Below are 25156 nucleotides of genomic sequence, written 5' to 3' on the forward strand. Positions count from 1 at the left end.
GGGCTAAACTGGAAGCAGAATTGCTCTCATTGGCTTCATGACTGACAGTTTTCTGGAGTTTGCTCAACTTTTTGCCTTTGTTGTTCAAACAGGCGAATGAAGCCAGATCTCTGGGAGCTATTGTGTACTGTGTTGGTGTCAAAGACTTCAATGAGACACAGGTAATTCAGATGTAACAAATTTGTGCAGTATATGGAAGTTTATTCCCTTTAATCCCCCAAATATAAGACATTTGATTAGGGAAAAAAGCAAAAATTCACCACAGGACATGTACTCTACCACATGTGCTCATTATTCTGCAAAAGAAGAAATCTTACAAAAAAATGCTTTTACTACTGTGTATTCAGAGACCCTTGTGCAAATTGGCTAACCCATCATTTTCCCTGTGAACCCACTCCAGTGATTTTTAACTCTGATCTCTTCAAGTGTTCTCTTACTGTACAGTTCTTTACCTCTAAAACATCTGAAATTGCTTCAAATGAGTATGAGTGCATTTGAGGCAGCTTTCCCCTTGTCATGGCCTCATCTTTCATTGTTGAAGTTTATTTAGCCTCCTTTGATTATTTAGTTTGTTAATCCTTCCTCTGTTCTCTTCTGTTTGTGTACCTCTGTCTGAACTTCTTTCCCACTGTAGCTGGCCACCATTGCAGACACCATTGAACATGTGTTTCCTGTGTTGGGAGGCTTCCACGCCCTGCGGGGTGTCATTGATTCGGTAAATAAACACTTTTCCTTGCAGAGAAACTAGGCTCCGTTCAGACATCTGTATTTACATATTCAACATAAGATCCCTTTTCACTGCAATGTCATTTTAAACAGTTGTTTATTTGAAAGCAAAACCTGACTTTTGAAAACACTATTGTACAATTTCATAATGACTGAATATCTCTTTAAGATTTTATTTTGTCTCAGACCAGTTAATACAACTAATTTTAAGCTTTTAAAAGGAGCACTGACTCGTCTAGGTTTCAACTCTCTGCTCAGTATTCTGTCATGCAACACGCAGAACTGTAACTCTTTGTGTATACTGGCTGAAACACACACAGTCAGAGTTCAGTTCAAGCAGGGTAAGCTACTTCAACTTGCGTTCTCTCCTACAGCTAACATGGTGAAAAAAAAGCTTTTTATCAGCTCACTGAGCAATAGTTTGCTTTTTCAGTTTTGGATCTGTGACAATCACGGTGACAGTGTAGGATCAAGTGAATAAAGGACCAGTCACACAGGTTTGAGACTTGTTCATGAACATCTGGCAACCACCGGTCATGGGGGTGAAATTAGTATTCATCAACTGGTGGAGAGTGGTTGGTTGAGGTTGATGGCAGTCACTGGGAAAATGACTGATAAAGCTCCAGTCACATGGTCTTGTTGACTGATCAGTGACCCCCATTTTTCCCTAGCAACCTACCTGTCAGTTGGGAAAAATGTGTGTTCCTCAGCTGGTCGGCAGAAACATTCTTTGTGATTGCTTTGGTCGCTAGGATATTGTTGCGGTCTCCCATGGTTTGCATGGAAGTGATGGACTTGTCTACAAACACTGGCCAGCTGCTCTCTGAGCTGAAGTGAAAATGTAAGAACTGCAATACAAACCGGAATTGGAGAACTTCATTGTGAAAGTTGTGTCTTTTGAAACATGTTGGCTGAAGCTCTGAGGCAAACATCCATTTCTGTTTAATACCACTCAGCTAGTAGTTGGAAGTGTTTGCAGACAGACGTGAATCTACAGGCACTCATGATAATCCGAGACAAAGCTGTCACTAGGATATTTTTGGTTTATTACCCTCTTCTTTCTCACCCACCAACAGCCAGCAACCTCCAGGAACGGCTGCCAATCAGTCTGGGAATATGTAATTTTCCCTTGAAATCTGTGGCTGTATCACATCCAATTTTAGGCAATGACATCACATGAGAAATCTCAATATACTCAGCTAAATCACAATTTTCTAAAGCCCAATATTCTCAGCTACAGTCGTCCTTTCGGCGAATAATAAACAAAGGTAAGCTCATAGTCGTTAGCCAGTGACCAGATCATTTCCAGCTGAAATGATTGTCATTTGATCATTTAATCCGTTGTAGCTTGCAAGCTCATAAACCTAAGTGTCGCTCCAAGAGTTTGATTACGGTCAAATAGCTAAAAACATTAGCTTATGTAATTACCCAATCATTTCTCCTTGACCTTAATGGAATGCATCGTGTGTTCTCACTGTGTTTTATTACGCAGACTATATAAAAAAGAAAAAACCTGTGAAAAATATCTAAGGCTGGAATTTCTTTTAAAAGATTTTCACTTCCTATTAAAAGGATCGATCACTTTTAAGTCTTGCTTTTATTAATGCTTTAAACATCTCTGATGTAAAAGGATTACGATTGGAGAACATAACCATCGGAAAGTAAGTTACACTAGTCCCCTCACTTTGATCATTTATGATAATGTTGTCACAATGAGATGTGCAGAGCGTAGAGTCAGAGTCATAAAAGGCAGGATTCAGAACTCGGAGGATCCAACAGCTAAAAGCTTTAATTGCTAAAAAGTGGGATAAAAGGTATATTGATGTAAAACAAATCCATAAAGAGAACTGAAGATCTCAAAGGGTTGCAAAGAGGGGAATGATTCGCAAGCATTACAAATCATGTGACAAAAATAAAACAGGATTATTTATATGCACATGAGTAACTGGGGATTGGAAACAGGATGGGGAACTAGAGGTTGATGGAGGTAATCGAGACATAAGATCTTTCAAAAGAAACAGGAAATAACTAAAAGAGCACTAGTACTGACATAAATACTTACACTTAGCAAGATCTCAGACAAGGGAACAAAGAGGAACCAACACAAAAACACAGAAATGAGACAAACGGTGGGAACTGTAACTGTTATAGATAAAATCAAGACATTAACCACGACACATTGCAAAACTGAAATGCAGAACAAAACAGTCATCAAGAAAAAACCGAAATTAGAGACTCAATAATAATATCACCAGGAAAAAAACTCATTATTGTACTAAAATAATAAGGAAATCAAAACATGAAAGTATTCAGCTGTATTTGCAAAGCAGTGAGACTTTTGAGTATTCTGGGAAGAGGTTTAACCAACCCAAACTTGTTTTTAAGTTTTTTAGACACACACTGATAAGTATTATTAAGGATTATTTTACATCAGATGACTCCCAAATATACCCAAACATATTAATTGAGCTCTTGGCTCATGAACAAGGCTAGTATCAAAATAGATGTGGAAAAATCACTGCTGTCTTTTCTCCCCCAGATCATCAAGAAATCCTGCATTGAAATTTTGGCAGCTGAGCCTTCCAGTGTTTGTGCAGGAGGTGAGGAGCTATAAAACTCACACATTCACAATTACAGCTTGAACTCGGTCCCTCCTGAGTCATCAACACATATGCCAGCAAACCATTGCTCCTTCCACTGTGTCATTTTCATTAGTGGGTGCCTGGTCTCGGCTTCTTTGAATTATGACAATCCCAGACTGAAAGAAATGACCATTTATGGCCATCCAGGTCACTTACAGGAAATCTGCTGGGACAGGGTAACATGGAGGGAATAATATTACAGAGTCTCATTAAAAGGAGGGACCGTGAGACGGGGGGGAAGGGGTGAGATTTCCTGCAGATATGATGTAAAGTAGACAACATTCTTTACTCTCCTGCCAAGAGAAAGATTATGACAGTTAAAGCAACAATAAATGGACATTAAAAGCCACAAATGAACAGATAAAAGCAGGGTTGGATTAAAGGTTTCTGGCAATAGCAGAAGGACTTTGACTGTTTTTCACATCTGCCTTAGAGTTTTATGAAGCAATGAATTACTTGCACCCATAAAGAGGGAAATTATTTAACTTCACACTGAATATTATACCATGGCCTGCTGCTAGAGCAAGCTGCCTCACAGATTTATCCTTATTATATACATATATGGCTGATATATAACAGTAGTTTCAATTTTTGACAGGCAACATTGTAACTATTTAAGGTCCAGCAGAGACATTAGTCCTATTTATTTTATATTATTCATTTTTATTGTATTTTAAAGCAATGTAAGGAGACTAAGGCCCATGCTATTTTCTCTCCATGACAATGGTGGAAAAATAAGCTCAGTTTCACTCAGGTCCACTACAGTCAAGATATTGTTATTTTCTCATCCACCTTATGACATGGATAAGATGGAGAAAACCCTTGTATTTGCAAAGGTGCATAAGTGCAAGCCAGGGAGGACATTAATAACAGGAGATTTGGCACTGATTTAGTCAGAAACAGCAAGAAAAGCAGGAGCTGCAATAAGGGTGGGTTGCAAGGCAGCTTGCAGACGCGCAGCAACTGTGGGGAGGCTTAAATAGAACGACCTGTGTGAGACTGATAAGCTGAGCTGAGCTGGAGGCTTCTTGGCTTTTCTGAAATAATACTACATTATTAAAGAGAAATCACACCATGCTGGTGTGCAACTGTGCCACATTAAACAGGAAAGTGAGCTTCGTTTAGGATAAAGTAATAAAGTGTCAGATTTTTCTTAGCAAAGACTGTCTGCCAAGTGTCTAAAATGTAAAATTACCTTGTGTAACCAGAGTCTTTTCAAGTGGTGGTGAAAGGGAACGGGTTTCTCCATGCAAGAAACATCGACCAGGTGCTCTGCAGCTTCAAAATCAATGACACCATCACCATCAGTGAGTACACCTATGCTTTGTTTCCTTAATATAAATCAAGCTGAACTGTGACAGATGCGTGTGTTATTAGTATACAGTTTCTATGAGAAAAAGTAGAAACCCTCACAAAGAAACAAAATTCACTTTTCACTCGTGTATGTTGTCTGTACATGCTACATACATGCCACATAGCTCAGTTCTTTTTTCTTGTAGATGAAAAGCCAGCTGGTGTAGAAGACACATTCTTATTGTGTCCAGCTCCTGTTATCGATGAAGTTGGAAAGTAAGTCCCTCTTCTTTATAACTTCATGATTTCATTTAGTTATGCAGATCCCCTTTCATCACCCTTTCAAGCATAAGTGCTCATACTTCAGTGTCGTCCATGTGCATCTTAGACCACATTCTTTGCCTCTGGGGCAAAGAAACACATAAATATATTCGCATGTATATGTGCACAGACCATAAGACGCCTGCTGTACATTAGCTGTTTATGATCCCCATCCGAGGCCAGATTCCTCCATTCTTGATCCCAGTAGAGCTTACCAAAATAAAAGAGCCTCTCTCACTGTGGCAGCATATTCAGTGGTAAACCCTTCATAAATACGTCTTAGTTCTATCGTAAATTAGAACAGAGCAGTGAAAACTAAAGCAAATTCTTGGTAGACACAGATAGAAAGTACTACCTCAAGAAGAAAAACCTAATAAAAGCTAACACTGTTCCATATCTGCATGTAAATTGATACCACGTCAATAGTTTGTTTAAAGTTTGCTCTAAAGTGTCTGAAAAATGAATCAGTTCTGGTATGATGACTTTCAAATTATTGTAGTCCAAGTTTAGATGAGATTCAAATCAGGCCTCTGTGCTTGTTGAGGTTTCATGAAGCTGATTAACATTACAATAGAAAAAATGAGCTGCATTTTAAAGTTCAGGATCACAGGGCATTAAAAAGAAATGTTTCTGTCAGTGTTCAAAGGGGCAATGAAGGGCTCTGAAAACTAAGACAACTGAGGTTGGCCTACTCGAACTTTGACCACATGACGGTCACACGAGTTTTCGGTGTAACCCAAGAAGGGGCCAGAATTGCTTCTCATCAGCTAGCTGTGTTCTCCTTTTAGAGCCCAACTATGCTCCAACATCAACAATCCACAAACCTCTCTAACCTAAGTCTTTATGGGAAGAAAAGTACACTGGGCCACAGAATACAAGGTTGAGTGGATGGTGGTAAAGACTTTAAACACACAAAGTAGGCAGGCGAGACCTTGTCAGCTAATACCAGAGGTTCTCTTCTCACGCTTACTTTCTTGACTTTTTTAGGGTACTTCTTGTATTTCTATAATTGTTTACAAATTCCTTTATTTAACACTAGAGGTAATGTTTGTGCTGGCTGTGGTACGGTAGCAGAGAGAAGTTGATTTGCTTCCTTGGAGAAAGATTTAGGAAACCTGGAGTGATGGCTCAGACACTGAAACTTCAGTCGAAGGTGGAAGGACTGTAAAGCAGATGTGGTGGCATTACATCCCCACAACTTCCCGCTGATTAGATTCATTTGGATCTTTGTTTGTTGTTCTGATCTTACCTTAGCACTTGTAAACTTTCAAGTTCTTTCAAATCTAAACACTTCACCTCCAGACTCTCTCTTTTACTCCACTTCTGCAGCTTTTAGTGCCAGGCTGGCTCTTTTTGACCTATTTGCTAGTTTCTGTGAAACCTCACCACAGCTCCTGCCTGCCTGTCTGTTTATTTTTCTCTCTCTTTTCTGTCTTTTATCATTACCTCCTTATTTGATCCCATCATCACTCCTCTGCGCTGTCTGCTTCTGCAGCCTCGGCAGATCAAAGCTATGTAGCGCCTACCCTGGCCTTGCCATGTGTGTTTATGTATGATTCTCAGCAGTGTAAAAACTTCTTAGTGAGGTTTTGAAACTCTTCTGAAACTCAGACTAATAAAGTAGGTTCTTGACCAATTAATTAGTGTATCGTTTCTATACTGCATGTTTTGTGGGCATCTAAAAGTGTGAGTGGGTGTTTATCTCTCCTGTCTGTTTCACTTCCTTACTTAACAGCTGTCTACTACAGTAGCCTACATTTCCTCCCCAGGTTTTCTCTAGCGTTTTATTCTTGTGATAGTTTCCTTTTATGAGACACTACATTATACTACAGACCACTATGATTAGTGATGGTCATTGGCCTTTTACTCCCATTGGCATTTTTTGCTGCAGTAAACTTGATGACATGGCTACATATCAAAAGGACTTAATCTCTATTTAGCCCTTAACAGATGCACTAGTTAGCATTAGGATTTGGTGCTATATAAATGAAATTTTTATTGGTTTTATTGGTAATATGGAAACTAAAATGCCGTCAGTCAGCCACTGAGATCAGCTAGGATGCATACGTGGACTGATGCTATTAATACCACACTCTGTCTACAGATGTCCAGACCTGAACTAAGGAGACGGAGTCGGCATCCATGCAGAAGTGATCAAAAGCATGCTCGGGTCTAGGCTATCTTTAGGTTTCAATCCACTCGTGTCCAGATGTCTGTCATCAGCACGATCCGTATGATGTTGATCATGAACTTCACCCACTAACCCAGCTCACCTTTCTGTCCACACCCACCTTCTTTTTATCTGTCAGGCCTCTTTCACATCCAGGCATGCCTTTCATCCATGTTTTTATGAAGTGCATAACAACAGGCTTCGAAGAGGTCTCTGGGGGTCACTTGAATTGTTTTTCACCTCTCAAAGGGAGAAGGGATTCAGGCCTTCAGGAAAACCTACATGGTTTGCACTGGAATACAGACACAAATCTGTACTCTGTACTCTTTTTGGCAAGTTTATACATTTTTGAAGTGAGAAAAAAATTTACTTGAGATCTGTTGAACAAATTATTTTGTAGTTCCAAGTAGATATGATGAACTGCCTTTAAAGAGGAGAAGTGGCTGTTGTTGTTATTCCTCGTGATGCTTTTAGCATGTTGTCATTTCTTGGAAAAAACAAAAAAAAACACGCAACCTGTCCAGAACCATAAAAAAATAGCCCGAACTAGCAGGTTGTGTTTTCAGTTCTTCCCTGGATTGGCTGCCATGCCTGCTGTGTTGCACAATCAGTCACATGAAAACACTCTAAACTTTCTGTCTTTGTTTATTAACCGTTGCCGATTCTTTTCTTTTTTTAAAAAAAAAGAAGTTTGGTTTATTTGGAGTCAGATTGCACAATTTGCAAGTGATACGGGGCTCGTAAACAAGAGTCACACGACTCAGCGCATACCTCATCTATTAGGAAGAGTTTTTAATAACATTTCCTCCTGCTGGGTTGAGATTTTCGCAGCTGGAAACAGTCAAAAGCAACCTCTTTCGAGTTACTGCAGAAAAGAAATTGCTCAGATTTCAGTTTTCTCCTAAGCTAAAAATCTGTCACTTTCAGCTCATAAGCCTCCGCTCTTGTGGTCGTTCCCTATTGGTTCAGATTTCGTTCTCACATGTAACGAACCACCTCGCCTTTCGCAGACAGTTTGGTGACGTTATTTGGCACGAACCCAAGTTTAAATGACATCATTCCCATCAAACAAAGTCGAGCTTGAGCTGGAAAAACTTCAGACAGACTAAATAAACCGATCTAAATTCGCTTAGCGTGGATTGTAATGTTATACCCAAACACTGATCTACTCTCCTTTCCTTCATCCGTGTGCATGTGTGTGTTGTTTCAGGGTGATTTATCTCCAAGTGAGCATGAACGACGGTCTGTCCTTCATCAGCAGCAACGTTCACATCACCACCACAGAGTGTGTAAGTGGAAGCTTCATGTATCCACGCAGGGACACTGCAAAGATTTTAACTGTGAAAAAATAGAAAGAAAAAACGTTTGTGTAGTTTGTACTCTTCTTCTGCTTCTTCTTCTGCTTTCTCCAACATTTCTCTCTTTTCTTAGTAGTCTGTTGTCTCGCTTTCTCCACTCTCAGTTTTGTTTTTCTCCTTTTTTTTTTGGTAGCCAAACCACAGAGGTTGGTAGCAATGAGCCACCCAACAAAGACCTTATGAACCTCCTTGTGTCAGACACAAAAAAAGGTTAAAGAAGCTGCTTGGTGACCTTGGAGTTCCCGGTTTAATATTTTAGTTTTGTGGGTGAAACATCTGTGACAGATGCACTCTTGGTACTGCTATTTAGAGGTGGTGCATGTGTGAAACGGAGCAGCATTTCAGTCCATGAAAGTTAACAAATGCAATTTAAAGCAGTTTAACTAAATGAAGTTGGTATGTTGGAACATATTAAATAGGCCCAAAAAACAAAAAGATATGCAGTCTTTGAAGCTGCACCGCCTCCATCCATGCAGCATCATATCCACGAAGACGCTGCACATTTAAACAACTGTGTTGTGGTTCACGATAAAGAGACCTCAATTAGACATACCATTGCAATTAGCTGCCTCATGGCACTAAACTAAAACATATAGACTGAAGTCACACCAGGCTCGAGAAGGCACGGAAAGTTGTCAGCTGGAGATTGGAGGGCCTGGTGCAATAAACAACATGCAAGTTGGAGTCTCTGAATCAAAGCTGAAAGCAAAAGCCACAAACCCACTGACCCCCTGCATCCCTTCCCCAGAATCTGTCAAAGTGTCACACTCAGGGGTTTCAGCCTTTGTACTTAGCCCACAAAAAACACCCATATTGCATGGGAGAAAACGCGCACTTCACATGTGAAAAAGCAGCAAAATGCAGATGTGGCCACTATTAAAATTTTCTGCATTGTTTGCTAGCAGTAACCCTGCCCCATGACCCCCACCCCACCATCTAGTGTTTTAACTTTTCTGCAAATTAAGTTGTTGTCACAGGAAATCATAATCCGGGTGATTTTTAATAAATAATCATTTGGCTCCGTGACGTGCTTTCTGCAGCGGGCCCCACTGCTGAGTTCAGATAAATCCTCCACAGCTTTGCCACAAGATAGATAGATAGGGGAAAGTCTAACCACATGTGATCCTCATCTGTGGTCTCTAATGAGAACCATGTTTGGCCAGCGGACGTCTGCCTAGCTTAAAGCGAGCAATGTCAACATAAGGATTCATTCAGGGATGGCAAAAGCTCACATTAACCACTGTCCTCGAGAAAGAAAAACAGGAATATTAGAGCCTATATGCTTTTACTATTTTCCTTCAAATCAGTCATACCACAGCTATGATTAATCTGTTGTCGCTACTGCTATTAGTGCTGAAAATACTGTACTACTTCTTCTTGTCAGCACTACCACTGTGGATAATACGAGCATTCAGTCACTACATCTGGTTCTACCACTACTCCTGTCACAGTTGCTGTTGCTGGTCAGCAACAGCAACTTAACTTAACAGCAACTTAACTATATAATATAGTTATATATCAACTATAACTATATTAGTTATAGTTGAAAACAAAAAAACAAAAACCTTCCTGCTAGTACCAAAAGTGGAAGCACTTATTCTTATTATTTCTGTTTTTATTATATATGTGTTGTCTGTCTCTACACAACAAGTAAATCGAGTACAAAGTCAAGATTTCTATGCACATACATGGAAGGCTAGCACCTTACGCATGAGTGAAGAAGGGCAGCGAGGTCCCAGATCAGAGCTATGGATGTATACATGCCACAAATTTGGTAGTTGACGTACTTGTAAAATAATTTACAAGTATCTTAAAATTGTCAGCGTTACTTTCCCTTTTTACTTGTACTACTACTTTTATCAGGTGTTGTGCCAGTTGCCATCTTCCTTCTATCTCCTGGAGATATGGCGCCTGCATGTTTTTTTAGCTAGCATCTATGTCCAGCCTGTGAAACATGAGTGCCTGTGCACGGTGCACTTGTCGTAATGTTCTAGCGTCGTGTGTTTGTGTCTGCCCTCCAGTTCGATGGCACCATTCTCCTGATCACCTTGCTGGCGTTGTTCCTCCTCCTTGCTCTGCTCTTCCTGTGGTGGTTCTGGCCGCTCTGCTGCACTGTGGTAAGAAACACCGACTACTTTCACAAATAAACACTTGCATTGATGTTATGGATGAGCTTTTTAAAATCATGGCATGTCTCTTATTTGTCTAAAGGTGATCAAAGAGCCTCCTCCTCCACCTCCTCCTGAGCCTGTGAGTCAAAACACACACACACACACACATGCACATAAATACAGCCTAACTAAGTAATATCCCAAGACTTTCCTGCACCTTTATTTCATCTGTGAAAGACAAACTCTTTTGTGTACCGGTGTTTAGGAGTCCGATGACGACGACGACGGTCTTCCCAAAAAGAAGTGGCCCACTGTGGATGCCTCATATTATGGAGGAAGAGGAATTGGGGGAATCAAGAGGATGGAGGTGTCAAAACGATGCATTTACGCTGCTGAAATAAAGTCACGATTAAATCTGTAGACAACAGATTACAGTGACCTTTTCTGTTTTTGTATGGTCTACCGTCTTGTAGGTGCGCTGGGGAGGGAAGGGTTCAACTGAGGAGGGGGCTAAGCTGGAAAAGCCAAAGAACGCTGTGGTGAAAATGCCAGAGCAGGAGTACGAACCCTATGAGCCAAAACCTAAGAAACCTCAGAACAAGAAGCCACCTCAGAGCCGGAAGTGGTACACGCCCATCCGGGTAAACACAGCTTCACAGAATCAGCACACAATGGGACACTGTAATGTAAAATATACCCACACACTCTGTTATCCCGTATAGACGCTCGTACTGTTTGCATTTAGTTCAGGAATTCACGCTCACCACTCTTACATAAAAACCCTCCTTTTTTAGAAAGTCAAAAATGTGCTTTGTTTACACTCAGACCACTTTGCATTTTTGAGTTTTCACCCACCGACTTTTTTTAAAGGCATGAGGGCAGCAGAAGTTTCCCAGCACACAGCACACATGTATATACATGCTATATACATGTAATTAGTTGATAGTGCCATAGCACCAACACATGCCCATAGTGAGACTGCCAGCACAGCATAAATATTACTCCTAAAATAAAACCACTCTGTGTGACGCTTTTCATACAGTAAGCGTACTGTTATCTGTACACACTGCTGCATTCATAATTCATTCACAGCAGCCTAACAGCATCTACAGAAGGTGAATGTGAACACTGAACTGTGGGGTAAATACTGTAAATTGATCACTGAATGTGGAAATTGGGCTGTGGCTGGCTCCATCTTTCTAAAACTTTGTTTTGATATGTGAGTGCACTTAGGATCCATGCCACCACTGCTTATTTGTCCAAGCAAACGCAACATCTTTTAGCATTTTTTTATTTGGTTAATCCAGAAGATTTTATCTCAAAACATTTGCCCTTCAGCTCTGTCAAATGTTAAATACTGTCTACAGTAAAATACACGCTGGATTCCTACAGTTGTTTTAGCTGGGATCAGCTCTTTCCTGTCTCTGAGAAGTAAGCCCACGCTCTGATTCTTGGCAGATCGTGTGTTTTATCATGCTTTATTAATTGCTTTATGTTGCTAAAGGTTAAAGCGTTCATGACCGGAGTTAACTAAAATATATCCAGCAGTCTTTGTGACTAATCAGTGATTCAGCAGCTTTATCCAGAGGGGAAGGAACTAATCAGTCAAATCAGCTGCCGTGGTGTTTGTTTGGGATTAAAACCTGGTCTCGGCCTTGAAAAAGAACCACAGACCAAATGTTTGCTGATATAGAAAAGTCAGTATGAGCAGTCTTTTATTAGGTGATAGATTGCAGTGTGGAGAAGTGTGCAATTCACATCTGGCCAGCTGTTTAACTTCTCGCTCCTCTCCTTCTTTTTCAGGGGAAACTGGACGCCATCTGGGCTCTGTTCCGCCGTGGGTATGACCAGGTCTCTCTGATGAGACCCCAGCCCGGTGATCATGTAAGTATCTCTGTTTCATCAGATGTCTAAGAATTCATCTGCAAGGTCATCCCTCCTTCACTGCATTCTCTCCATCTTAAATTATATGTCATGTTTTTATATGTTCGTTTCATATATGTCATCTTGTTGAATTTTTTTTTTCACTGGACAGCGAGAATTCAAAAGTAAGAAAGATTGTCAATGACAACAGCTACACTGTTCATTAAGTCACATTCAGCATAAAAGGAGGAGCTATGGTCAAATTGGGTTGCAAAGTTGCTTAGAGATCAGTGGGCAGTCAGAAGTAGCCTAGTTTAGCATTGTTCATGTGAAGTTTGCCTGTTAAATTTGTATTCCATCACCCCCACCCGGTCATGGCAGATGGCTGCCCCTCCCTGAGCGTCATTCTGCTGGAAGTTTCTTCCTGTTAAAAAGGAGTTTTTCCTTCCCACTGTTGCCAAGTACTTGCTCAAAGGGGTCATTTAATTGTTGGATTTTCTCTCTGTTATTGTAGGGTCTTTATCTTACAATATGAAGCACCTTGAAGCAATTGTTGTTGTCTTGTTATATGGTACTATATAACGAAACTGGAATTGATTGTTGCAAAATTATGACATCACAACATTGTGACTGGTCAGCTGCAATAAAAGTGCAACAATTAGTAGGAACAAATCTAACTCACTAGTATTGAATGTATCCATTTACTTGTACAGTTTTGACCAAGTGCGTATTGAGTGTCTAAGTTGAGCGGTGATCCACTATAGGCTGAGAAGTGGTGCAGTTTTAAAAGTGTCCAGCTCATCTGTGCTGTTTGCTCACCCTGCCCTCCCTTCCACCATCTGTGAGCGCACTTCATTCACTCCTGGTGTGGCTGTGCTGGCTGACACCTCAGCTAGCCCATTCCATGCTGTTGAGCTAGCCTCGATCTCACACCTGCTTCACATTATACACCATAAATCGGATGTTAAGCCTAACCGCAGCTCACATCCTTGTAGCTCAACGGGAGAGTTTTGTGATGTGTTCGTGCGTGTAAGCTGGTAAAAATTCTCTCTTCTTCAGCACAGATAAGCCACATGGTTTAGTTTTAACGCCTGGGGCCTTTCTATCAAAAAGCCTTAGATAAGAGTTTGGGCTGAATGTTGGGAGAGGAAGCTCTCTAGGGATGCTTTAAATCCCTCCGACAATCTTAGCAAAGACCGTTTTAATGTTTAAATGTGTTGCATATTATTTTCAACTCTGTTGGTCTTAAAGACCACTTTGTAATTCAATGATAGATCATAACTGTGTTGCACTACTCTCAAATTCTCTATGGTTTGACTCAAAGCCATTTTGGTGACTTATACAGTTGTTAGCATTTCCTTTTTCCCCTCCCTTGATTTTTCTCCACCTTTTTCCTTTTGCCAGTTGTTTCCTCCCTGTTTCTTTTCTTTCCTCTCCATAGCTGACTCTCCTGCTGATCGGGACCCGTCCAAAGCACTAGTTAAAATCCAGCCTTATTAGCAGAAAATTTCCAGTGATCTTCTTTAGCAGGAATTCCACATTTAAGACTGTTTTCTGGGCACAACGAACATGTACAGCGATAGAATTTGCAGCCACATAAACATTCAGATTCTCCAAGACCTAAAAAAGTCACCCTCAGCTTAGAATTCCATCTTCACCAAAGACAACCTGGCACACGGATAAAAAGAGATTTCCTTAATGACAAATTTCTCTTACTCAGAAAAGCTTTTTTAATGATGATTGCTCGGGCAAGCTCAACATGACGCAATGCCTATTTTGTCGAAGAAATCCTCTCTTTCCAACAATGTCGCCTCCACCAGTCATTTGTGGTTTGTAACAAAAGAAGCAGGCCTACAGGCCAGCGTGCCAGCTCGTTTCCAGGCAGAATAATATGTTTTTATTAAAGAGGAAACAGCAGAAACAAGAGTCAGACACCTCATTCCTTTTTATGTTACCTGAAAAGCTGGTGGTTTTCAATTTCATCCTGAGGTTTTCAGATCTACAGTCTCTCACTGCAAAGCTGGCACACATTCATATCCATAAGAAAACTCTCTAAATGAGTTCCATCTGCATTCCTGCATGCATGTTTCTTTATGCTAATTGCAACAGCATGACTGTCACCCTGGGGACTGACTTCGGCTGCAGTCCTGTAACAGTGAACTCATTTTTTTGTGGTTATGCAACTTCCTGTTTTTTTTTATGATGATAAAAAACCCAAAATATTTTAATGATCAAGCATTACACAAGCTGTTTCCTATTTGTTGTCAGAAAACTCACAGTTTGCTTGGTTGCTCATTGGTTTATTTTCTGTCATTAAGACACAAAGTCTAAACCTGTACGCTGTAGACTGCACAGACAGATGTTTACAGTCCTCACACAGCAGTGGACCAGTCAAAAACTCTCTGACCAAGAGAGAACTATTTATTATATCAAAACAAATAAGAAAGCAAATGTGTATGTCTGTTTTTTTTTAATCCAAAAGCATCTGATTGACGGTTAATTTGATAACGAAATGATTGTGATCACTCTACTAGAAACACTGGTATTATCAGACACCCACGCAGTTGCTCAGTAGGATCAGATACAGTCTCAATCTTTTTTAGCTGTTCCATTTTCTTTTCACTGATAACACGATTATATAAAAAATATAGAACTAAAACTTTCCCTTGCTAAAAAAAAAGTCAGAGGACATTCAGTGATGATCAAGTATGACGATTCAGTTCAATTCAATTTTATTTATACAGCACAAAATCAGAACAAGAGTTGCCTTAAAGCGCTTTATATTGTAAATTAAACCCTACAATAAAACATACAGAGAAAAAAAATCAACAATCATATGACCCCCTATGAGCAAGCACTTTGGTGACAGTGGAAAGGAAAAACCTCCAGCAGAACCAGGCTCAGGGAGGGGCGGCCATCGGCCACGACTAAATGAGATAACAACACCAAACATGATTGTGCTTTTTTAATATAGGATGATGAATTCATGGTAATGAATGCAAAAGACTTGGATTGACTGACTTGACTAAAATTAGGTTATTTGGTGAGGAACAACCTTCTGCCAAAAAAAATACCCAAACCAGCATCTGTTCTGTTAGTGGGACAGCTGGTCCTGAAAGAAGATGCCATTCAAATTGGCAAGTGGGTGATACCAGAGCCACATTTGTGATTCAGATGAGCTGTCCAGGGTTAAAGAGAGGAAGTGTGTTTGTGCTCCTGAGCTTCAGGTAAATTTATTTAAGGATCCTGTAGTGCTTAAAAATATGTAGTGTTCTATAGAGCAATGACTACACTTACTGTTTCTCGCTCAGCAGTGAACCTACTAACATCTCTGCTTCTTTAAATTGTTCATCAAAGGGATGTTTGAGGAATTTTTGGTGCTCCCAAAGAGGTTTCAGCCAGAGACAGCAGCATAGCTAAATCTCCAGTGTGACGATAAATCACTCTGTTTTTAAGCATTTTATTTAACTGGTATTTGATTTTTTTTCAAGTATAACAGACATTTATGTTTGTCAAGTAATCAGAAATAACAGAAATATGATTTGCTGTCGAATGCAGTAGTATTGACTCTTTGCCATATGTGAGTTTTCATCCCTAAAGGCCTGCTTTTAACCGTGGAAAAATACTGCAGCAGCAGTGTGTGAGAATGTGTGTGTGTGTACTTGAAGAGTTACAGTAAAAGTTTCTAAACTGGAGAACGGAGTTAGCCATTATGCGAATGTGTGTCACCAAACCGCATCCATTACACTGACGTCAGAGTGTACAGTATGAAGCAGAGCTAGTCCACACTGCCTCCCCTCTTTGTCTTTCACTGACATAAACACGGAGCTCCACAGGGAGCCATTTAGCTGGCTGAAGGACATGAGGTAATGCCTTTGGCAGATGTCTGCCAGGCCCGTCTTCAGAAGCCAACCGAACAAATCTCTCTCTCACACACACACACATACATTTTGCGTTGTCCTAGACAATTTAATGACCTTGGTAAGACTGTAGACAGTGGTGGAGGTCAGTGAAAAAGACCAAGCGAGTGTGGCTTTCTTTAATCCAGGAAAATGTTGAGAGGTTCAAACCACAGCTGGGTGCTAACAGAATGACGTTCAAGAAGCAAAGATGGATTAAGGATGAAGAAATTGAAACAAAATTCACATACGAAAATGTCAACATTTCTTAGTTAAATACTTAAATACAGCCCCCCACAGTGTAATTAGTTTAATGAGTTTTGTTATTCTTCAAACACCTTTCTTGAAAACGTTTTCGAGGCTTCTTGAAAGACACTCTTCTTTGGATGTTGGCTGCGTTTTTCTGTTCTCTGTTTAGATGATGCCAGATTGCTACATTGAGGTGTGGGCTCTGGGGAGGCCAATCCACGACTGATAGTTCTTCATTGCATTTTTTTTTTGTCTGTCCAGATGTGCTTTCATTATTGGTGGAGTATTTGAGATCATTGTCATGCTGAAAAATAAATCCATTGCAAATCAAACACTTTCTTGGTATTGCATGGTGGATCAAACCCTAATTGTAGTCTTGACCATGTCTGCACTGAGTTGTTGCAATGAGATTGGCTGATTAGATATTTGCGAGCTGAACAGGTGTACCTAACAAAGTGGCTGATGAGTGTATGTATGTGTTGCTGAAAAAGACACTGCTTAATCTGCATCATGCATTTTTTATATATTTACCTTATTTTTAACATCTAAAGTATCCCTTAGCTTTAAGTTACTCTGATGAACGTCAACATCAGTGCCAGAGTGGAGTCTGTTGTAGATCCAAAGATGTTCTTGCTAAATGGAAGAAGACAGGAGAGGTTGGTTGGCTTGAATAAAGGGAAAAACTTAAGAATGGGAAATTCTCTCAGTTCAGTTTGGATTATTCTGTCTTTCATTTCTTCTCTGGCTATTTTTCTCTATCTGTGTCTCACTTTTACTCACTGACGTGCTTTATCTGCAACACTGTCACATTATATTATCATTAAAGATCAAAATCCATCTTCCCTTGTGCCTAAAGTCTTTTTCATTAGAGTTTTACAAGTGACATCATTTCCCATTCCTTCATTTTCCACTATGTAAAACCAGGGACCTGCGGCTCAAGTCGCTGATACTGCTTATTAGCAGATTAACATTACTTCATTCCACCCTGACTGCTAACCGCATGCAGCTATGCAGCGGGTAGAGTTTCGTTGGTAACAGTGACCTCTGTGAACTCGCTGAAACCAGTGGTTGGTGTAACATTTTATGAGTAGCTCAAAAGCAAAATGCAATTTCTGTCAAAGTAAATTTGTTGCTTTTACGGCCTGATAAGTCAACCTGTTAAAGTATTCCAGCTTCACTGCTAACTTTTACCACCTCTGGCACAGTTCAGCCCCAGCCTCTAACCCTAATCTTCTCTCTCCATATGGACCGTCGGCAATCGGACCTACAGTTCTCGGTACAGAACATTGGACTAGCAGGGATAATTTGGAGTGGGGGCGTAAAAGCGGGGATTTAAGCATAATCTGGAACACCAGCTGGCCACACACACAGACTGGCACACACAAGCATACAAAGAGCAGTGACTGTACCATGACCTGAGCTCGGATGCCTTCTTAGCCCAGATGTAGCCTACTTTAGATTAGACACTTTTTTCCTCCAGATTTTTTTTAATCTAAAACAACTCTCATGTATAGATTATGTATTATATATTGCATCAGATGCTTTTTATCTGTAGTATTTTCCATGTTATCATAAAAAAATACCACTTTTAACAACACATACTCTGTGTCTCAATTCAGATGTTTCATTTAGTACTTTTCCATGTAATACTCTATTAACTTATTTGTGCAGTGCTTGAATTTTGGCAAGGTAGTGTGATTACTGGAAATGGGTACAGCAGCATTGGATCACAAATTCCATGCAGGTGCTGCATTTGATGAACATAAGTAATATTATATTTTTCTATCCTGAAGATGAGAACGTAACATGCATAAACACAAAAAAACCCACCTCACGTACCATCACTGACTGAAAACTACTGCTGTTGCTATGCTACAGTGATCCTACGGATGGAAACTGCTCCAAGATCATATTTACCCTAAATTAACAGCAAAATGACACAGGTCCTTTGTGACCAGTTGCAAAGAGATGCAGATGAGTTGAGCTCATTGGTACAGACAGACTGACAGAGATTGATTGTAACCATGTTGGTAGTATGTCTGAGAATGATTGCAGTGAATCTGAGTTTAACTGTGATTGTTTGGAGAAGGATTATCTACTCAAGGTAACCTGATCAGTTGCCTTGTAATCAAAATGTCTCAGAAGTTTAGGGCGTTCCATCCCTAACCTCTGTGCGATCTGTTGGTCACCACAACAACCTGCAGTCAGTCTCAGAGAGCAAAACAAAACGCCACCACCAACTTTTCCAAGTCACAAGGAGGTTGCTGTCCTATTTTTACTCTTTATTTCATGCAGCTGTGCTTTTTAGTGTGAACGCATAGAAGGGTAAATTATAAAATTTGTGTGATTTTAGGAAGGGGTCGGAGTCTGCAGCAAAAGGCTCTGTGAGGATGGTCATATGGTGGTTTTAGTTAGCATGCTAATATGCTGACTGTGCTCATTTGTGGATGTTTGGTTTACATTTAAAGCCCTGTTAGCATGCTAGCAGGTAGAAAAAAAAAATAGAGTCATTCTCTCCATGACTCTATTTACAAGATTTCTTTGTATCAGACAAAGAGAGCATTTCAAGACGAGCCTTATTACAGCTGGTTAGATATTTCATTGTAAACATTAGCATCGTGGTTGCTAATGCTAGGCGCCATTAGATATCATTCATCACCGTGACTATCTGTTAATACTTCAGTCTGGACTAAGTTTGGGGTCCAACCAACGTGAAAGACCTGAAAACAGGATTATATAATTATTTTATGTTTATTTTAAAAATTATTTTAAATCTTTTTTAATCCCACTTTTCTTTCTTTTCCTTTAGGGTCGATGCATAAACTTCACAAGAGTGAAAGAGGAGTCAGCGGCAGCCAAGGCCCCACCTCGTACCCCTATCTACACCCCTTCGCCGCCACCACCAGACTACCGCCCCATAACTCGCACCACTCCACCATCTACCACTGCCACCAGCCCCCCTGCCAGATCTCCACCATCAGGCCAGGTGCCCCCAGGACCACCGCCATCGCGCACTCCCCCAGGGCTTCCCTGTCCACCGCCATCGCGTCCTCCCCCAAGCCTTCGACCCTAAATCACAAAGACAAACTCCTCCCACCTTACCAATGCACCTGCTTTGATATCACATTGATATTACCGTCCTGTTGACTAGTTCTTTCACTTTGAAGGTTGTGGTCCTCACTGCCAAAGGTACTCCTACTATAAGCCAAAGATCAGCAGTATATTGAATGCCAGTTGTTCTGTGTGCCACATCTGGTATGGGATAGCATATCAAGTGAAACTGTTAGCTGACAATTAAGCCATTTTAATACAGGATATCTAACTGAGCTCTGTATGTAGTTTTTTATGTGGCAATCTAAGATTGAACCTCCAAAAAAATAAAAATGTATAGTCACATGAAAAAGAAAGTTTTCACAGGTCTCTGTGCAGTTCTGTGAAAAACAAAGTGCAACCCAGGATTGTAGAACCACCATTAGCAGCAATAACATGAAAAGATGTATGGATGGATGTTTATGGCATTGCTTAAGTTCACTTGACTCAGTGACTACAAGCTGTCCAGGTCCTTTAACTACAAAACAAGTTGAAATCACCCCTCCACCACAGTGCTTGACAGTTGGTATTAGGAAGTTTATGTTTATATGCTTTATATACTCCACTTTGGTTTTATCTGTCCAAAGGACATTGTTCTTCCAGAATACTTGTGATTTGTTCAGATGCAACGTTACAAACCTAAGCCCTGCTGTCGTGCTGTCATGTCAAGCCATACTGGTTCAGTCTTTTTGTTACTTTACTGTCGTGAACTTTAGTACTTAACATATTAACCGAGTCCTGTTGAGTCTGAGATGTAGCTCTTTAGCTCATAATGATTTTTGCTGTTTCTCTGAGCATTGCATGGTCTGGCATTAGCGTGACTTTGCTGTGATGATGCGACTTGCTTCTACTTACTTTATGAACTCCAGTAAGGATGTAAGGAGTTTTTAACAGAGCTGATTAGAGTCCTGGTAAACCTTTCTTTTTCATATGGCTGTGAAAAAGACTATGTGACTATTTGCTGATAAGCAAAAAAATTGTTTTGCATAGCAGTTCAACTTAATATTCTGTCTCATATAAAGTGAATGGGGCTATTTGGGAAAGTATTTTACTTTGCATTTGTGAAATCAGGGAGGATTGTTGCTGGACAGCAAAGCATGTGGGAACGGAAAAGTCCAAAAAGAAGATTACTGCAATGGATGAAAGTTCTTTGTTGTCTCTATCAACTACTGAGTTAGGCCTTTGTTAAGTTAAAATCAAAGTAACTGTGTGTGCTAGGTAGAATCAATTGGCTTATTTCTCCATTGCTGTGTGACCAATGAAGGGTTTTTAAGAACTGGATTTCCAAGTAATCTTAGCTGATCATATTTTTAATGGTGTTACGTAACTGATAAGAAACATATGTTTTTCTAAATTTCTTCAAAAAGATTTGCAATTTGGTGCTGTTTTGTTATCCAACAACAACGTACCAAAGTAACAAATCCCGACTATATAGTCCAGAGATGATCCAGTTATATAATTTGTGGTCAGGTTTTTGTGCCTTTTGTGACAGGGAAGTGTACGGAGGTTATGTGGAAGGTGTGTTTTTACAGTATATGTTTGAGATATGTTTTAAATACTTTGTTGGTTGATATCTTGAGGCTTTGGAATTTGTCCTTAACCGCGTTTTCATGTAGTTGATTTTAGGTTACAGCAATTTATGTTTTTTGGTTTGTTTTGATTTTGGTTTTTTTTGTAACTGCGCACATAGACTGCTGGGAAATTACAATGTGTATTTGCTTTTTTTAGCAGTGAAGCTGATGAAATCAATCTTCAAAAATCAGGTTCATGTCTCTCCTCACATTTTTATACACAATGCTGATACTGTACTTTAATACCATTATTATGTGTATTGTATGTCTTCAGTTATATCATCACCGGTCACGTTGCAACTGCAGGGCAGTTCAAAGCGCATCTAATTTATTTTACTCCCCGACAGAAATATAGGAGAGTACTTGAATATTGACAAGGTGTTCAATCACCGAGATGAACACTGTGTGAACAGTTAGGAAACACAACAGATAACCATTTAAAGGTCATTTTAGGCTTACCAGCATTTATCAACCCCTACACTAAAAATGAGCATTTTGGTAAATCTGAAAAAGATTTTGTCTACATTAGAAAATCGTTCTAGCTAGCAGATAAAAAGACAATTTTTTAGCCTAGCATTAACTCATCGTAATTGAGATAAAACCTGCCAAAAATTAGCAAAAACATTTAGATTTCTTGGTTTAGGAAAGAGGTTGAAACTGCTGGTATTCCTCCTATAGCCAATGCCCTTTCAAGTTTTCTTCTTCATCATCTTTTTTTTTACAATTACAATTTCAATGTACGTCATTCACTTATGTCCTGTACCGTTGTGTTGCTACATGCATTGGTAACAGCTGAAAAACTCCAGTTAGCTCATTGTAGTTCATACCTTTGATGTCAACGTGCTAAATCAAACCAGTTGGTTTGTTGTAATGTCCATAAACAAAATGTAACATTAGCAAGACAAACACATGCTTTGCTAGCAGTTTCTAGCATCATATTTGGCTGCATTGCCTGTAGCTTGGAGGTGTTGTATGGCCCTACAAGGTGTCAGTATATACATCAGGGAAGAGGATGAAAATGGAGATTATACCACCAGCCACCCTGTTTTCTATGGCTCCGTTTGATATCCTGCTATGGATTACTGTTACCTTTTTGTTTTTATCTGCCACTGCAAAAAATAAGATTCTGCCTTAGAAATGTTAATTGTTTTCAGACTCCCAAACATTGTGCTTTATTAACAGCTGGAGCATCAATAAATTACAGATTTTTTTATGTCTTGCAGACTGGGTATATTTTTTTATATTCTGCTAATTGAGTTCAACTGTAATAATAAATAAGAAATGCAGCATACGAGTATAAACAGCAGTACTGAAGCAAATATGAAAGACGTATATAATTTTCTGTTGTTTGATGTGATTTTTTTAACAGTATCAATAAAGGTTGACTCCTAAGCTTCTAAAGAAAGTTTCATCTTTGTGATCTTTGTTAGATTCATATAAATGCCTGCGTTACTGATTTGGACAGTTTCATACTCTGGACGAGTTCACCTGTAATTTGCGCCTCTCTGTAAACAGAATGTCTGCCACCAAAATAAAAACTAATGCATTACCACTGAAACCAACATGTTGTAAAAGGCACAAGTTCGTTAGAAGGCAAACATTAACTGTTTCTCCTTTCTTGCACTTTTCGAACAGTTTCTTTATCATTTGGTCAGCAGTTGGAAAGTGTTTGCAGACAGATCGGCGTCTATCATGAGAACTACTGGCAACTATGGCAACCTGTTAGCATCCAAAGCAATCACAAGGAGTCTTTCACTGAAACCAATTTAACCTAGTGACTACCAGCAACCTCTGACAACCAGTTGCCAACTACCAACTGGTGATTACCAAGTGTTTGCAGGTAGAGGGGGTGACTAACCGGTGTCTAAGCTTTAGCAGTCAATTTCACTCAGCAGCAGCCAGCAAGCATTCACAACCTGTATGGAAATATTTTTCTAGCAATCAGTGGTTCCCAGAAGGTCACCAACCAGTCTCCATGCCCTTTGGGCTGGCCCTAAGCGTTTAGAACATGTAATTGCAAAAACTAGCCTTGAGCTTGTCTCATTCTCACAGCTCTCACTTGAGTTGTAGTCCTAGCAAAACCTCTTTGACAATGTAACATTACCCCATCTACCCAGCACCAAATGCCAGAAGAAAATGCTAGTAGCACTAGCACTAACTTAAGCAATGCTAAAGACCCTGATTATTACTCTCAGAAGGTGATGGAGACCAAAATCAGAGCGAAAACATTCTATTCTATAAGTTATTACTGTAAATTGGTTTAGGAGTCTACAAAGTAACCCACAACAAGCTAAGCTGTGTATCCATTTATGGAAGACAGAAGCAGAAAAGTAGACTCGCGTTAGAGGATTTTCCACATGCCTTCATTCTCCTGTGGCTTCTTTATTTCAGATGGAGTGATTTCCCTTTAATTTTCCTGAATACTTCAGGAATACACCATTGGCTGCTTCCTGGTCATAAGCTTATTGCTAACCTGTCAACCTCTGCCTCCCTAATTGTCAGGAAATTATGTCACAGGAAGACCCGAATTCAAGTGTATCAGAGCATCACCTTCCTGCTCAGTAAATTGCCAACAACCCTACATGTAACACTGATAAATTAGTATATATGAAGACACAATCTGCGCTCAGAGAATACTCAGAATCTCTTTGTCTTTGGTTGGTAATGAGTTTAATGCAGCCTGAACAGTCCCCATGAGCAGATCCAGCTGGATAATTACTGTGGAGTCTGCGTTTTTTCCCCTCTGCATGCAGAGGAGAGAAGGATGTGGGATGTTGAAAGGGGAGGGCTGAATGAGAAAAAATGGAGAAAAGAATGGAGAAAATGAGGCAGTCGGTCCTCAAACAGACTTGAGGGAGAGTTGAAGAAAGCAGAAAAGCAAGAATAACAGCAGGTGGGACTCTCCCTTCCTGTCGCATCACCTTCTCGATCCTCCGTCCTTGTCATCCTTCACTTTTGCTTAAATGTTTATGTCTTTGCTTTTTTTGTTTTTGTTCAAAATAATAAACCATAAATCCCGCCTGGATAATTGGACACACACTGAGAGATTAGCTCAGCCAGAATGCTCTATCAAAGCACAGTTTGAGTATATCTCAGGTTTATAGCAGTGCTCTAACTAAACTTTGTGGCCTTGATTAAAAGAAACATATTTTTCCACACTGACTTCTCAAACCTACAGCTGACAGCTAAAAAGTTCTCTGCATCCTAATTTACTCTTAACAAAGCTGCACAGGGTTACAAGTGGGAATTAAGCGGCCCTGCAGCCACACCACAACAATAATTTTCAAGATAGCTCTCTGTTTATAGTCTGGCTCACAGATATTCAGACGATATTTGTGGCAAGTAAATTCGGCAACCCACCCACCCCCAAAACACCACAATGTATCTGCGTAAAGCTCCCGCGAAACATTTCTTTATGTAAAATTTAAATCAACATACAGAGTAATGAGAGGTGGATGAGTTATTGCCATATGATTATGATTGTGACTAAATGGCAGCTGCATCATTTATAGTCCAAGACATGTTTACAGCTGTTTCTTTCCCTCCCTCCCTCTTTCTCTCTCGAGGCTGAAGAAAACCGAGGCCCATAGGAATGTGCTGATGGCTGAGGGTTTCATCTTGGTCTCACATTACCACCAAGACTGAACCACACTGACCCAGCATGCACGCACACACACACACACTGGTATTTGTCATTGTGCCTGTATTTTGATGCCCTTAGTATCCATGGTAACTGGTGTTAGTGCAAACAGCGGGCTGGAAAGATAGAAAGCTGTCCCGTTAGCACTGCGGTGGTTTATTATGACCATATTCGCTATTTCTGAACCTCCACACATGACTACAACAGATGAAAGTTAATTTTA

The 25156-nt window shown here is 40.0% G+C and overlaps 1 protein-coding gene across 1 annotated transcript in view; it reads left to right on the top strand.

Annotated features, from left to right (window-relative positions):
- antxr1c (ANTXR cell adhesion molecule 1c) overlaps window positions 1-22755 on the top strand; it is a 37457-nt gene extending 14702 nt beyond the window's left edge. Inside the window, exons 7-18 of the mRNA XM_063481554.1 lie at window positions 93-161; window positions 635-715; window positions 3266-3326; window positions 4577-4675; window positions 4868-4937; window positions 8363-8441; window positions 10532-10627; window positions 10722-10760; window positions 10887-10988; window positions 11095-11262; window positions 12425-12505; window positions 19442-22755. Of these exons, the coding sequence (XP_063337624.1) occupies window positions 93-161; window positions 635-715; window positions 3266-3326; window positions 4577-4675; window positions 4868-4937; window positions 8363-8441; window positions 10532-10627; window positions 10722-10760; window positions 10887-10988; window positions 11095-11262; window positions 12425-12505; window positions 19442-19705 (1209 nt within the window). The 3' untranslated portion in view covers window positions 19706-22755. The remainder of the gene's footprint in view (window positions 1-92; window positions 162-634; window positions 716-3265; window positions 3327-4576; window positions 4676-4867; window positions 4938-8362; window positions 8442-10531; window positions 10628-10721; window positions 10761-10886; window positions 10989-11094; window positions 11263-12424; window positions 12506-19441) is intronic.
- The last annotated feature ends 2401 nt before the right edge of the window (window positions 22756-25156 follow it).

Source organism: Pelmatolapia mariae, linkage group LG8 (assembly GCF_036321145.2).
Source record: "Pelmatolapia mariae isolate MD_Pm_ZW linkage group LG8, Pm_UMD_F_2, whole genome shotgun sequence".
In the NCBI taxonomy this organism is placed as follows: domain Eukaryota; kingdom Metazoa; phylum Chordata; class Actinopteri; order Cichliformes; family Cichlidae; genus Pelmatolapia; species Pelmatolapia mariae.